General features: G+C 37.8%; 1 protein-coding gene across 1 annotated transcript; it reads left to right on the forward strand.

Moving 5' to 3' along the window:
* Window positions 1-14,491, forward strand: themis (thymocyte selection associated). Its single transcript, XM_036582470.1, has 6 exons — window positions 1-309; window positions 3,105-3,242; window positions 6,223-6,687; window positions 10,079-11,142; window positions 13,656-13,773; window positions 14,291-14,491. The coding sequence occupies exons 1-6, from the start codon at window positions 219-221 to the stop codon at window positions 14,458-14,460; spliced, it is 2,046 nt and encodes a 681-aa protein (XP_036438363.1). The 5' UTR covers window positions 1-218; the 3' UTR covers window positions 14,461-14,491.
* The last annotated feature ends 2,496 nt before the right edge of the window (window positions 14,492-16,987 follow it).

Genomic DNA, 16,987 nt, shown 5'->3' on the forward strand with positions numbered 1-16,987 from the left:
TCTTCACACTCTTTTGTTCTCTCTCATCACTCTAAGCGTCTGCGCTGGCCAGAGAAGGGGTGAAAGGGCACCCCGAAATTTCCTTCTCCACTGCTTCTGCTTCTGACCCCTGTCTGACCCCTGCTTTCTCTCAATGGACTCCCATTATTCCATGACTTCAGTTCCGTTCTAGCAGTCCTTTATTCTGCGGCACTGTGGGAGAGGGAGCGGAGCTGAGGATGGCTATGACACTAACGGAGTTCACTCGCTCTCTGGACCCGAAAATGCTGCCCAGGATCCTGCAGATTCAGTCTGGCTTTTACTGCCAGGGTAAATATATGATGCACCTCATTTTCAATGGTAGCACAATTTTCAGTCTGTTTTCAGCAATAAGCGGAAGTTCCTATTGATTACTGCTTTATGTTCACTCTCTAAATAATATTTGTGATTAATATTGTTGGAAAAGTCCATTTTAATTCAAACGTAATGCGTATGAAACCATGCACTCACTGTAAATGTATTGCTGATACGTTTCTTGGTTATAGGTTCACATAAACATAAGCATCACTGATGTCAATTTTAATTTAAACTTTAAGTTTTTTAAAAAGCTTTGTCAAATGTCATAACACTGTTTGACCATTCATCTGTCAGTGTTTGTTTATTGATCTTAATGTTTTCTTTTTTTGTTTTTTTTTTTCACAAAAGATGTATTTAATTCTGGTCAAAAGCAAAACTCATCAGTATTTTCTAGGACAGGGCCGTTAAACTGAATCTGCTGGGCCGCTGCTGTATTCGCCAACGTAATGGTTCATTAAGTAATTCGATTTCTTCGTTAAGGAAGCGAGATCATTAGTGACATAAACTGCATGTCAAGTGGGGAAAAAGAAGGCACTGCAGAACTTTAGTGCCTAATTTTATATATATTGCTGTATCAGACCAAAACCTTGTATCTCCATTTTTCAGTTTGTGACATAGTGTGAAAATGCCTGTTGTTCTTTACGTTCTGTGTAAATTTCCTGATGAATGGACCAAAAGAAACGTCCCAAAATGACTTTTTAACTTACATTAAAAGTAAATTCTGTAAAAGTTATCCTGTAAAGTTAGCATTTTGGAGACACGAGGTTTTATTCTAACAGTAGCGATATATATATATATATATATATATATATATATATATATGTTTATGTGTATAATGTTACACTGAGTGCAGGTAGTTTGATGACATATAACATGTATTGAATAATCCACAATGTGTGTATATACATATATATATATATATATATGTGTGTATATATATATATATATATATATATATATATACACACACACACATTTATATAAAGCGAATTTAAAAAATTCTGATGACATATGGCATTTCTACAAGTACAAACACACTGCAAAAATGATATCTTAGCAAGGGTAAACATCGTAAATGTAGTCAATATATCTACTGTTTCTCATTATGAGACTCTTGTAAGAATATTCTGAGATTATTTAACTTATTCAAAGACATTTTTACTTGTTTTTAAGTAAATTTTATCTTATAAAAGTGTGTTATTTCATTGGCAGATCATTTCATTTATTTTAGGCATTATTTGCCTATGATTTCTTGAAACAAGTGAACTAATCTGCCAATGGAATAATCTGCCAACACTTTCACTGGATAAAATGGCACAAAACGAGTAAAATGTACAGAAACAGGTGGAAAAATCCCTGTATATTCTCACAACAGCCTCATAATGGGAAATATTAGATTTATTAACTACAGTTAAGATGTTTTCAGTTGCTAAGGTACTTTTTTGCAGTTAACTACAAGTATAAATTGTTTTGAATAATGTGCTCAGGTGCTGAAGACTTACTGTATATAAATGTTATAATAATATTATTGATTATAGAAGAGAGAAAGCCATTTTGTTCCATTTCTATTGATCACGAAATGTTCTCTCCGCGTAAAAGAGCAGCTGAAGTTTTCACACAGCGTAAAAAAGCAGAAAATTGCGTCATGTTTGATGTGGCAGACGATATTTACATATGTGCTATTTTTGAACTTTCAGACATAAAATATGTAGTCAAACTGTAACATGACAACTGTTAACACTTTCAGTTTTATTTGGTTTTAATGTCTTATTGCTTAGACAGCTTTAGCAGCGCTGTAAGGCCCACCTTTAGTGGACCCTCAACAAACCATATTATAATTCTAATCTTCTTCCTACACTGTATCTATAATGGAGGTAGTGCAGGGCTGTGGAGAGCAGCGTTTATAAGAAGGCACAGCTGTAAGATCAGGAGTTTGTCAGTGATGCTGAGCTGAAATGACCTCAGCAGAAACATGATGACCCTGTGAACAGACCTCTCCTTCTCTCTGGCCGCAGGCTGCTGAACTGAATGATGGGAGGTGTGTCAGGCTGAGTGTGTTTCAGAAACGCTGTTATCGTAAAGGGACGGTTTCGGTTCTAAAATCTGATTGGCTGAGTCGCATTCAAGGCAGTAAAATACTCAGTATACACACATGCGACTGCACACATCAACTGAATGCTAATTACAGTAAACTGACTCAAAAAATGTTACTTTACAGCAGAAGGTAAAAATGTTCTTTGATTTGAAGTCCATGTAAAGAGATTTTATTCCAAGCTATTTTGGAGTGTTTCTGTTTTTCCATTCATCATGAAAGTTTCATGCAATGAAAAAATAAAAAACTGAGATACTTTCTTTTTTTGAACAACAAAGATATCTGGAGCAACCTCTATGTTTATGGCAAAAGGAAGAGCTGTTCATTGTGATTATTAAAGTAAATTAAATTATTTTTTTGAAATGGTAGATTTGATCAAATACTTGTATTTCATCAGCATTTTATAAAAGTAGTGAAATAATGTGTTGTAATCTGAAGTTTTGTGTTCTGCTCACACTGGCAAAAGTGAAAGAGGTCAGAAGTTAAGATCTAGAATGATAAATTATTTCTTCTAAACTGTAATTTTGCTTTGCTTCAGTTCAAAGTACTTATTATAAAATACACTTTTTAGTTGGAAATAAACATTTCTTAAGGTGTAACACTCTTATCTGTAGTAAAATCACTGAACCTCTCAGCCTCCAGTGCATTATTGCTTTATTTTACCGTCGTTCTGCAGGTGCTGTGTATGAGCTGTTCGGGAGGGAGTGCTGTCTCTCCACTGGAGACCTGATGAAGATCATCGACATCAGCATCACCAGATTCATCGCACAAACTGCCGACGCCTCAGAGATCAAACTGCCGTTAGAGTATCCAGGTACTGAATGTTCAGTCGGAGCTTCCACCACCATGCTTCACTCATAACTTTACCGATGTCTGATTTACACTGTACATCAAAAGTTTGGGGGACACCACTTTAATTAAAAAGGTTCTCAGTCTAGCACCATTAGCATTTTCACATATTGAATAGAGCTCTTTATGTTTACATTTTGGTTATTTTTCTTTTCAAATCTAAAGGAGCAGCTGATAAAAGCCTATCTTTGGGAAGCCAAAGGCCATGCATTGTTCTTTACCTTGTTGGGATGTCAGCACTCAAACCTTTCAGGGCTTTAAACTACCTTTGGACCAAAAGAGTCTCAATCTGTCTTTGTAACAATAGTTTGGAAAGGAAATCTGTCAAATTATTGTTTAAAACCTGCTGTTCAAACCATGGAAGACACTTTAATGGACATGAAGATAAATATACATAAAGCATTCTTATAAAGATTTGCAGAATTTTTTCTTACTATAATTAAAAATTTAAACATCTTCTGAAATTTTTCAAAAAAATATAAGGCCAAACCTTTTGCAGGCAGCATAAGAACATTTTACAGTATAATGGATTGTCATTTAACAGTGACCTACACAGCACAGATTGCAATGTTATGAACCAGGTGCTAAAACGCAAACCAATTGCATTTTGGAAACAATAAGAATTTAATGACATGGTAAAAATAGTATATTTTATTCAATTTAATCCCTTTCCCTGATTTCAAAGTTTTGAGTGGTTTATTCATTTTATGTAATTGTTTTTATGGAATCTTTTAGTAGTCTATGAAAGTCAGCCAACAATATTCTCATTTGTGATCTTATTCAGGATATTTATGGAGGCTGTAAAGTAGTTTGGTCAAAATAGAGAGAAAAACGAGCGTAACTTACAGCACTGTGAGCAGAATGAGAGTCTCGATCTGGCTGGAGATCAGACAGGAATGTACTGTGCATAAAGCAGGAGAACAGAGAGACATCAGCGAGAACAGTGAGCGCAGAACGTCACTCAGCACAGAGAGAGCGGCGCAGTGAGAACAGGTCTTTAGAGGAATTTTAGAGGAGTTTGTTCAGAAAAGTTTATTTAGGGCAGTTTGTTTAATGGAGTTTATTTAGTGGAGTTTGTGTAGTGGTGTTTGTTTAGAGAAGTTTGTTTAGTGGAGTTAATTTAGGGAAGTTTATTTAGGAGAGTTTGTTTAGGGGGGTTATTTAGGGGTGTTTGTTTAGGGGGTTATTTAGGGGTGTTTGTTTAGGGGGGTTATTTAGGGGTGTTTGTTTAGGGGGTTTATTTAGGGGAGTTTGTTTAGAGGAGTTTATTTAGGGGAGTTTGTTTAGGGGGTTTATTTAGGGGAGTTTGTTTAGGGGCTTTATTTAGGGAAGTTTGTTTAGAGGAGTTTATTTAGGGGAGTTTGTTTAGGGGGGTTTATTTAGGGGAGTTTGTTTAGGGGTTTATTTAGGGGAGTTTGCTTAGGGGGGTTATTTAGGGGAGTTTGTTTAGGGGGTTTATTTAGGGGAGTTTGTTTGGAGGAGTTTAGGGGAGGTAGTTTAGGGCAGTTTGTTTAGAGGAATTTATTTAGAGAAGTTTGTTTAGTGGACTTTGTTTAGAGAAGGTTGTTTAAGGGAGTTTGTTTAGTGGAGTTTGTTTAGGGAAGTTTGCTTAGTGGAGTTTGTTTAAATGAGTTTGTTTGGAGGAGTTTATTTAGGGAAGTTTGTCTGTGGAGTTTGTTTAGGGAATTTTTTGGGGGGGAAGTTTGTTTAGAGGAATTTACTTAGAGAGGTTTGTTTTAAGGGAATTTATTTAGAGAAATTTGTTTTGGGGTGTTCATTTGGAGGAGTTTATTTAGGGAAGTTGGTAAATTAAAAATGTACATTTTTTCTGTGGTTTTACTTGGACCTTCCCTTATACCTCTGAAATTTTGTGCATCATTTCACGCCAAATCACTTACCTGATACTTGTCAGTCTTTCTGTCTAACTTTCCTGCTTAAAATGATATTTATTACAGTGACAATTAGTGTATATTTAAACAGACCACCTCATTCTTCCAAATACATATGCAGTATTTTACTGTGTCCTTTATCAGTTTAATATCTAGAACCTGTTAGTCATTTCAGTGTAATTTATTAAGAGAGTCTTGGCTCTTATCATCGCAGTAACATCGCAGTAAAAGACAGATAAACCGTTAAAAATCGTATTTTAAATAATCCACACAGAAAAGCTATTTCACAGTGAAAGTGCGAGTGGACTTGACTGGGTGGCTTTTCTCTAGTAAGAATTATTCACACTTTCAGTTTCATTTAATGAGCCTTAATGTGGTTTCACTTTGACACCATTCGCAATGTGCAAAAGTTTGTGCACCAAGTTTTGTGTGGTCAAATGACATGTATTTGTTGATCATTTGTTGTGTAAATAACTTAACAGATCCTCTACAGAGACACACCTATGCACATTTTAATGCAAAAACACTGTTTATTTACTGAACTTAACATATTAGGGGAAAATAAAACATAAAATGTGGCCTGTGTAAAAGTTACTGCATGTTTTATTTATTTATTATTATTATTATTATTATTTTGGTTTTCCGATTTGTTAAACTCTATACGCAAATAAATAGAATTAATGCATTCATTAGAAGAAAAATTCCATATTTGTGTGTTCTCTATAGAGGATGTGTTAACCTATTGTGTGTTATCTTATACTTCTGCACATTTTAATGCATAATTAGTAATTCCTTGCTGAATTTAATGTAAAGAAAATTCAACAACAGTTAAGTCACATGTTTTGTTTTATTTTCTTCCAATTTGTTGAATCCAGCAGATAAAAAGGAATTGTGCCCTAAAAATTCCATATTTAAGTGTGTTCTCTGTAGAGGATGTGTTAAATCATTTTCACATAGAAAATTAGCAATTTTTTTAAAAACAAAAAGTTGTTTGTCCAGGAGTGTAAATGTGTGAAACGTTATTTTGCTGCTGTTACAATAATCTTCTCCTCAAAGGTCTCTTCAGAATTGTATCGGACAGTCAGCCGTATCTGACCATCAAGGAGATTGTGGACTCCCTGAAGATCAGCTCCCACAGACTGGGCCAGCCGGCCTTCATCTCGGCCAACCAGATCCAGCTTCCTCAGGGCTCGGTGAAGGAGAAGGAAGGCTTCTGCATCACAGCGGTCACTCTGGATGCACAGGGTGGTGGCCATGTCGACTGCGAGCTCCTCTACAAGGAGCCCAAGTTCAGCTTCAGGCTGGACCTCTCTCAAGAAGGCCACTTCACAGAGTGTGAAGATGACCAGTTTTACACCCTGCGGGAGCTGGCAGAGTGGAAGATACCCAAAGGCAGGAAGAGGACGGTGACTGTGGCCAATGCTCCGCCCCCAAAGGACATGCTGTTTTCCACTCTACTTGAAAACATTAGTGGGGAGTTGACGCTGACGCCGGTGTACGAGCTCCAGGCTGTGATGCAGCGTAAGTGACACAACCTCTTATTTCTACATTGGCAGCCAAAAGTTTGGGGACACGTTGCCTTCTTCTGTTTTATTTACATGGTTACTTTCCAATTAAACACACTTAATTATAAAGACATTAAACTTTTTAGGCAATTAAATGCATGCTTATTTTTTGGGAATATGCAGCTAAACAGCACCTTTTGTCTAAATAATAATGTAGCAGTTTTCTAACTATTGTTAAGAGCACATACTGAAAATCTTTATTATAAATTTTGTTGTTATAATTATTATCAGTATCATCATTGTGTATCATTCATTATCCTTTATTTATTTAATTTCCAGTCAAAATGGCCGTTAAGTACATTAAGTATCTGAAAAAGGCAGAAAAACACACATTCACTTTGTCCCTTTATTCCAGCTTCCATTCATTTCAGGAGACTCTCTTTCAGTTCCTCAAAGAATCTGCAGACACACCTCCAAAGTTCAGTCTTAGAAGCTGGTTGATCATTTTCTAAAGTAATCAAACTCATTCAGTGATGTTGAGGTCTGGACTCTGGGGTGGTCAGTCCATCGTTCAGCTTCTTTGTTTGATGTGTCCGTCTCCTTTTCTCAGTGAGGTTCTTCTTGATCAGCTACACATCCTTTCAGACCCACAGCGCTGAGTCGTCTTCTCACAGTGGAAGGATGGACAGAAACACCTGTGGATGTTTTCAGATCTGAAGCAGCTTGATTTTCTCCTCTCTCTCAGAGATGAAAGCTTTAAGTGCTGTTTATCTGATGGGGGGCAGTTTTGGTGTCTACCAGCTCTTCCAGGTGGTTGTTAGGAGCCACGTTTTCTCTGTAGCTTTTTCCTTTCACTTTCTCCTTCCTTATGCAAGTGGATTATCTTGACAGATTTAATTTATACTAGAAATTAAATAAATTAAAGGTGGTCTCTGACTTTTGCACAGTACTGTAAACAAAGATTTCAGTTAGATTATATTTTCCCCTTTTATATTGTTTTATAGTGCCTGTCTTAGCATTTTAATATACATTCTACATTCATTAATACTAATACTACATTCATTTTTTAATACTACAAAATGAATGTAGTATTAGTTGTTTTTCACTTTAAGGGGCCACCCAGATAGGGATGTTGCTTAGCGCCCCCAAGAGATCAGAAATTACCCTGTATTAAGTTATTGAAAACCGACAAAGAAAATATCTCATTTGTATTAAATCGTTTTGAAAAGCTAGGTGTCCCCAAACTTTTGACAGCCAGCATGTAGTCTGTTAATTACCACGACTGTTTTTTGTTTCATATTTAATTTTCTCAGTCTAATATTCACTATTTTGAACTCTGTTGAAAGGAAGCGCCTGGCGTCTCGGGCCAGTGAGCAGAATAAAGAGTCGGTTTAGGGCTGTTAACTTTATGAATGCTCTGCCTGCCTCTGAATTGGAGGAGCCAAATTCAAATGGTGTTTTGATGTTCTGTCGTTATGTGCATTGTGTTGCTGCTGATAATGAATTTCCCATTTGCAGAAGCAGAACTGTGCTCACAGCTTCAATTAACCAGGCCCAGCCCGTGTCAGACAATAGAGAAGATAAATGAAATTACGCTCACGCAGCAGTAACATTACACGTTGCTCTGGAAGAACTCCATGTGTTCATTCTTCTCCTTTTTAACCCTTAGAAGTCTAGAGTCTGTTATTGTTGTTCTGCTGTACTAATTAAATGTAATTATATTATTACATGCTCAAAAACACCCAGTGTCTGCTCTGCATAAGCAGCTTCTTAGGACCCCGGCCACTAGGGGGCTCCCTGACAAGTTCTGGATTATAATTGTACCACCATATGGTCTAAGATGCTGAAGGGAGGAGAAAAAGTGGCTGGTTAATATTGATTCAAAAAGGAATGTAGCCTAAAAACAGAAATTAAAAAAGAAAGAATGAGGAGAAAAGGCTAAAAGATTTTTATTGAGCTAAAAGAAATTTTATTTAAATAGAAAACTTATGAGGACCCTAAAAAGGCATTCGTTAGAATCAACACGTCAGTAGTGCACAAATTAGCTGTTTATAAATGTATGTTATTTAGATCACTTTGCTAGTCATTTTTAGTAGTTAGCCCCCAATTGTAAAGTGCATCAGCTAGCAAACAAACAGGTTTGCTAATGTTATATAAAGTTATAATTCCTAACATAGAAACATCCTGTTTTGCTCCTGAAGTTAATGCTCTGGTTGACAATATGAGAACAGTGTAACTCTGAGAAATCAATTAAAAAGGAAAAAATAATGAGATTTATGAATGTCATCTTATACACATAATTGCATTGCTTAGCCTGAGAGGAGACTGTTAAAAAAATGCTATTGGATTGGAAAAACTAACATCAGCTAGGTAAAGTTGGTTGGCCCAGAAATTATTCTATCCACTTTTCACAATTTTTAAACTGTTTCAAATGTGTGGCTCTTAGAGGAAAGCATAATCAAGATGAGAGGCCCCCAAAAAATCCTGGTAAGGGCCCCCAAAAGGCCAGACACAGCGCTGATTACACTGTTAGGACATTAGATTTACATTCTGTGTAGCTGCATGCGGCTCTTTTACTGTCCTGTTGTGGCTCCACAGCTGAATCAGATTTGTAGGTAAAAATAAAATAATCCTCCTTTACAGTAAAATAAAGCTCTGCTGATCGTTCAACACAGTTTAACAATAAATGGTCTTAAACTCTGGAGTTAATGTAGAACTGCTGATTCACCCTTTAACCCTGAAGATCAGCACAGATTGCTGGTCACCATAGCAACACAGACAACAATCTCGTCTAGCTAGTAAAAGTTAAAGAAAAGTTTAGTTAAAGTCTAGTTAAAGAAACGGCAAAGAGAGAGATTTAAGACGAACATCGATAATTTGGAGACAAATGGACTTATTTGCATTTATAATCACTCCAGCTGGTTTCCTGATACGTTTAATCTGCAATGAGAAACTGACAAACGCTAAAAAGTCATGAAGCTGAATTTAGCTTCTCATTTACCAGCTTCTCATTTGAATTCTTCCATTCCACCTTAAATGGTGCAGCAGTTACATTCTCCTAAGGTGGTTTGATTTTTGTTGAAAAGCCAAAAGGCTCTTCTTAACATTTGGGTTATGACCCCTGCCCTATTTGTTCCAAGACAATGACAAGAACACACCAAATATGTAAAGGATGGTCTTTCTTTCTGCAAAACAAGACTGTACGCGGAACTATAGCTCTTCGTCAAATTCAAATAATAGCAAAATGTCTCCTCTTCTTTTAAAAACACTTGATTTCTGATTTTTCAATTTCTCCACTTTTTTTAATTCATAGCAATTCAAATAAAATGACACCATGCTTATTGTTATTGCTGACCATAACTGCATCTTTTGTGGGTTACACTCTTCTCCTTTCTTGTATCTTACAGTCAGGAAGAGCGTAGCTCTCATCCCGTCCAACATGGACGTAGAGGTCATGGATGTGACGGAGCAGTTTGATGTGAACACCTTTATTCAGCCACTTTCACTTCAGGACGTCTTCCAGAAGCCTTCAGAGATTTTCCCCATGGTGGCGGATGTGATCGAGAGACCTTTGATTGAAAGGCACATGCCCGAGGATTTTGTATCTCTACTGCGTTCGGAACAAGTGATCATCCACAGGGTTTACGAAGCCAAGAGGATCCTCGCTACGGAAATTCGGCAAGAATCACCAAGACATTTCCTCATTCCCGCAACCTACAAGGGCCGCTTAAAGCGGCGGCCTCGCGAGTTTCCCACAGCTTACGACCTGGAACGTGCCCGCAGTGACACAGAGCAGTTACACGTGGTGGCCACCAGGGGCTTTGACTCAACCTATAGTGGATTAGCATCTGTTTTAGTGGGGGATGAATTCGTAGTAAAGAAAAGCAAATCAGGTGAAGTTGTTTGTGATGGAAACAGGGATTTGGTGGACGCCCTGACTTGTATGAAGATCAAGGGGAAGACTCATGAACCTGTTCGTATCCCAATGTGCCTGGACGGAGGATTTATGGAGGTTATTCACGACAAGCGCCAATACTCCATTTCTGAGGTTTGCCACTGGTTCCCGCTTCCGTTCAATGTCAAGGTGTCCGTACGTGACCTGTCCTTGAAGGAGGACATTCTGGCCAGTGTTCCTGGCCTACGCATCGAGGAAGAAATCACTGACCCTTACCTCCTCATCTCAACCCTTGACCTTTCCAGTTGGTGGGAAGTGCCCGTAAACCGCACGCACATGATTGTTCACTTGGAGAAAAGCTGGACAGGTGGGGTCCCGACATCCAATGTGAATTCAGCTATTGAAGAGATCTCTGAAGACAGTTACTACACCATGAGGAGGTACGTCTTCACTACGGTAATGCCTCCACCACGACCCCCCAAAAAACCCAAACAGCCTCCAGCAAGACCAGCCAGACCGCAGCCCAACCCACGACCTGAGAAACCCACCAACATCCCCGCCAGCTGCTCCCCAAAGGTAACCAATACACCTGTTTTATTTGGGCTTGTATGTTGTGAACATTAAAAGTCTCATCTTAATTCCTAGTGTTAAAGTTAAAATATAGTGTTCAATAATCCAGCATGACATATATGAAGACTGTAAATATGTCAAACTTCACAGCACTGAAGAGTGTAGCATCGTACCTCATAAAAACCTAATTAGCATGTCTTTTTTCTGTGGCCCACCAGGAACTGCTGTAGGTGTTATAGAAACACTGTAGGCGTATTGACTCAGCAATTTAGGTGTTCGTCCAACTCTACAGCTCTCCACTCAATGCTATAAATGTCAGTGGTGAACTCTGTGACTCTGCGCTAGGCTAATTCAGTACAGGCCATAAATGTCAAAACCTGGTCAAAACCGAGGATAAAAACCCTCCACAATAATGCTTATATCTGCTAGCACCTGTATGTGGTTTTGGCAGTGTGTTGATGCTAAGCTAACAATAAAGCACTGTTATAAGTCGCTCTGGATAAGAGTGCCTGCTAAATGCTGTAAATGTAATTGTAAGCTAATGGCGATTCACATTAATATTTTCAGCCTGTTCTACATTTAAAGCTTGTGATTATAACATTTAAGCTTGTATGTATGAGTTTTACATCATAGAGCTGCCACCACTGGCCTCTGTTCCTAACAACTATTCAAAACATGCTTAGGCTACAGCTCATGTTCACAGTCAGTGATGTATCTAGAACACTCAGGAGGCTGAGAGTGACATATCTCATGAAGTTTATTGTAAACCAAAACGTGATTGATTGACACCTCTGTCTCTACCATTATGTTGGTAGTTAATCTAACGTGTAAGGCCTTCAGTCCAGCTCCTGAAGTCCTAACCAATGGGAGAGCAGCTTGGCTATATCTACCTCGATACCACAGAGAAAACAACCCTAAAGTGAAATTATTTTCCATTGGATGTGTCGATATTTTAATCCTTTTGTTTTCAACCAAAACTTAACAAATAAGAGTTATTACTACACTGAGTATACAAGCACAATGATTTTATTAAATAAAAATGCACATTTTTTTTCTCAGAAATCATTAGGCCTTCTCTGAAGGTCTGGAAGGGTTCTCCTATGATAGGTGTTCTCTCAACACTTGACCTTTAAATTCAAAGTTGGAGGTATTAATTCAATATCAAGTAAATTCAGCACTGTACATGTATGAAAAGAAAAGATGGGGTTCTTAAATTTGCTTGTAAATGAAAAATCATGGAATAAACACTAAAGTCAAAAGCTAGAACTTTAGAAGTTAGAAGAAATAAGCTTTAGAAGGCAAGTTTTGATAGAAGTAAAAGTGATAGTTTTGATACTGGTTGCCAACTAACAACAAGTTGCACTGTATTTGTTCTGGGATGTATATACTGTAACTAATGAAATGGCTCAAAGGAGCCATGCCTGTTACCAGTGTTTTTGGCTTTTTATGCTATTTTTTCAGGGTACATTCATTGGTTAAACTTTCATTCATTGAAATCAGTAATTTTGTCCCCAAATTTATGAGGCATCTTACAGTAGAAGTGAGTTAGGCTCAGCCCTCCCCCAATACACTCAGAAACTTGATTTTTCTCCGAAACAACTGAGCAAGGAACTTCTTTAAGTGCAATAAGTAATATTTTAAAACATTTTAAAATCCTGAAAAAGAATAAAAGGACTTGTTTTGGTTTGTATGTTGAAGTAAACTGGCCTGTCCTTTAATTATGTGTTTGAAGAAATTTTTTTAAGCCTTTTTTGTAGGACTTTCTCAAGACATGATATCATTTTTTCATGTCTTATTCAGATATCTATTTACATTTGATTTATACTGTATTTTTGTAATGCATGCTCTTTAAAGTCTGAGGGTTGGTCAAAGGCCAGGCAAACTGCCAGTTTGACTGAGAAGAATGAATTTTAAGGGACACTATCACTGTAGATCCAGGAGATGCTGCCATCTTGTGGCAATGGCTGGATTACCATGTAAACCTCTGCAAAAGAGGATTCTGTCGTGAATGGAATATTGCACACCACCACATAATCAATATCTTTAAAACCAATGTACAAAATACATGGTGTCCTGAGGGAGGAGAGGGGTCCTGGGTTGGAGCATTGGGGTTTTCCAGAACCCCTTAATTAACCCTTTACACACAATGAAAGCCCCAAGATCAAAATTCTGGGGGTTCTCTAAATTTGCAAGAAAAATAGACGTTCAAATACAAACTGAAAAGACTCACTATTACAGTGATGGTAATGTATGCTGCAATGAAAGAAACCTGACAGAGAAAAATCTCTTAGCGAATGCTTCTTGACCACTTTAAAACTAAAAGGGAAACGTTTTTTAGTACTTGCTTGCTTTACCTCATCTACTTGTAAAGACAGAGTTGGATGAACTGCTTGATTGATGAGTACTGGGTGAAGTTTGAAGTTTGCTGCTCTCTTTTACTCTCAAGACCCCTTAAAAACATTTGATGAATCTCCATATATCTCCATCTGACCTCTTCCACATCTTTTGTTGTATTCCAGAGTCCTCGGCCTGCTGTGGTCAGCAGAGACAGTTCTACAGACCGCAGCCACTCTACAGTACGAACTGAGAGAACACCCAAAAGTCCAGCTACCCTGCCCAAACCTGTCCTGCAGAAAGGTAGGAACATTACCTCATTCACCTGGGTCAAGGAATTATGTATATGTGAAAGCAATAGCAAATCAGATTTACCCTGCCCCTCCCCCCTCTTTTCCCCAAGTTGATCAGACAAGGCATGTTTGGTGTCTGAAGTTGCTTCTTTAGTTTTGCTCTTGAGCCCTGAGGCTAATGTAAACCAAATACCTCTAGTTGCTTATTTCGTTTCTGGCACTGTATGACAAATTGTTATCTATAAAAATTGACAAACATGCATTTCATAGCTAAAACAGTAGCAGCAGCCAATATGAAACCATCTTGGACCAGATTTAGTGTGTACTTTTGTGGGGGGGGGTGTAAAATTTGATTTATTCACTGAACTAAAATGAAATTTTCGTGCAATAATGTTATTATTGCTAATGCTGAATGACAACTAGTAGAGCCCACTTAGCATCTTTGGGTAAAACATTCATTTTATGAGCTATTATGGATTTAGTGTGACGAGTGCCTGCTTATACATGTCTGCCCTTCTTTCACTCAGCTGTTACCAGAGGCCACAGTCTTGAGGATGTGTGTATAAACTTACCTGATGAAGATGACCCCCATGATTATGAATACATTGATGAAGATCAACTCGACAACATCAGGAAGCAGTTCCATGAGCAGTCCATAAGCGTTCCTGCCAAAGGAAAACCAAGTAATACGATATGATCACACTATGTGGATGATGGCTGACAAATCGCACTGCTGAATCACCAAAGACCGAAATCAACAAACGACAACCTGAAAGGCTTTCTCTTACCTTTCTGATGCTTTTAAAGCGATAGTTTGGTGAACAGTCTAATTTACCCAGTTTCCCCCCCTAACACAAATGTATTCAATCGTCCAAGACAAGTTTGGTGTCCTAAGTTTGCTCCTTTAGTTTTAGTGCTGGAGCTAATGTAGTAGAAGCAATAGACATTTATATCCCACCAATCAGTACTGCTAAATCCTCACACTCTTAGCTCTGATAGACTTATACTGTTATTGATAAACACGGCTTCATGCACATTAGCATTGCTAAAACAGAAGTAGCCATCTGGAAGCCAGAATTTTGAATGTATTTTGTACATTTTTTAAAAGAAGCAAACTTCAGACACCACACACATCTTGCATGATCAGCTGCATTTGGAATAAGGGGAAACTGTAATTCAGTGAATTATTGCTTTAATAGAATATTCTGTTTCCACTTATTATGTGAAACATTAGCTTATATAAAGAGTGAGTCATGTTGCTGTTTTTCAAAAGCCTGAAATCACTCAGGCAGCTTATGTTGGCTCAGAAATGCTTTAACTTCAAGTTGAAGTACGCTTAGTTTCTTTGGATTATTCTAGAATATTCCTGAACAAGAGGTGTGGATGGTTTCTCTGTATTGGGGGTGGAGAACTCTGGTCCTGGGGAGCCGGTGTGGAATCTAGTCATACATCCCCATCCTGATGTTACTTCTCTTGGTTTTCGGCCATGTTACTGAATGAATTATACATATCAGAGCGGTCAGTTAACAACCGTGGGAGAACCTAAAAAGGCATAGGTAGATAGGTATGTGCCTGACTTTTTGTGAACTTAAATATACTCACCGAGCTTTTTATTAGCAACACTTTACTAATATTGGGTAGGGCCTTCCGTTGCTCTCAAAACAGCCTCAGTTCTTCGTTGTATGGATTCTATAAGAGACTGGAAACATTCCTTTGAGATTCTGGTCCATTTTGCCTGAAAACTTCTCAAATACACTTTCAATCTGCTATTCTACCACATCCCAAAGGTGTTCTACTGGATTCAGATCTGGTCACTGGGAAGGCCACTGAAGAACACTGAACCCATTGTCATGTTCATGAAATCATTTTGAGATGACTTTTGCTTTGTGACATGGCACATTATCATGCTGGAAGTAGCCATCAGAAGATGGTAAATAGTGGCCATGAAGGGATGAACATGGTCAGCAATAATACTCAAATAGACTGTGGCATTTGAATTATAATTGATTGGCATTAACGAGCCCAAAGTGTGCCAAGAAACATTCCTCACCCCATTACACCATCTCCACCAGCTTGGACTGTTTGCATAAGGCAGGTTGGGTCCATGGATTCATGCTGTCAGCGCCAAATTCTGACCCTACCGTCTGTGTGCCTCAGCAAAAATCGAGATTTATCGGACCAGACTACATTCCTCCAGTATACAACTAGTCTAATTTTAGTGTGCAACTTCTGACAGAAGTGGAACCAGACATGGTCTTCTGCTGTTGTAGCCCATCCACCTCAAGGTTCGACATGCTGTGCATTCTAAGATGCATTTCTGCTCACCACAATTGTACAAAGTGGTTATCTGAGTTACTGTAGCCTTTCTGTCAGCTCAAACCAGTCTGACCATTCTCTACTGACCTCTCTAATCAACAAGGCGTTTCTGTCCACAGAACCGCTGCTCACTGGATTGTTTTTCTTTCTTGCACCATTCTAAGTAATTCTAGAGACTGTTTTACATGAAAATCTCAGGAGATCAGCAGTTATAGAAATGGTTGATGTGAACATTACCTGAAGCTGCTGGTCATATCTGCATGATTTTCTTGTACTGTACTGCGCCACACGATTGGCTGATTAGATAATTGCATGAATGAGTAGGTGTACAGGTGTTCCTAATAAAGTGCTCGGTGAGTGTATGTTTGAAAATAAAAGCAACAAAGCTGCACTGCAAAAAGTGGTATCTTATCAAGTAAAATCTTAAATTTAGTCTATAAATCTCACTTTTCTCTCGTTTTGAGATTGTTGTAATCTTATTTTAAGATTATTTCAACTTATTTCCAAACAATTTTTAGTGATTTTATTAAGCACATTTATCTCACTATATTGGCAGATAATTTTGCTTGTTTTAAAGAATGTGCTTGAAACCAGCACAATTATCTGCCAACATAGTGAGATAATTTTTCTTGGTAAAATTACTTAAAACAGGTAAAAAAAAAATCTAGAAATAAGCTAGATAATCGTATAATAAGTGCACAACCAACTCAAAATGAGAAATATTACATAGATCACCTAGAATTAATCATTTCACTTGACAAGATTCTGTTTTTTTGCAGTGTGAGTTAAAATCAGGGGCAGGTTTTACAGTTAACTGTTATGACTTGAATAATAATACAAATGTGCTAAATTGCCAACTGTGCCTGAGGGTCCTTGGGAAGTGAAATCAGGACAGGGGAGATTGGGAT

Source organism: Colossoma macropomum, unplaced genomic scaffold (assembly GCF_904425465.1).
Source record: "Colossoma macropomum unplaced genomic scaffold, Colossoma_macropomum, whole genome shotgun sequence".
Lineage (NCBI taxonomy): Eukaryota > Metazoa > Chordata > Actinopteri > Characiformes > Serrasalmidae > Colossoma > Colossoma macropomum.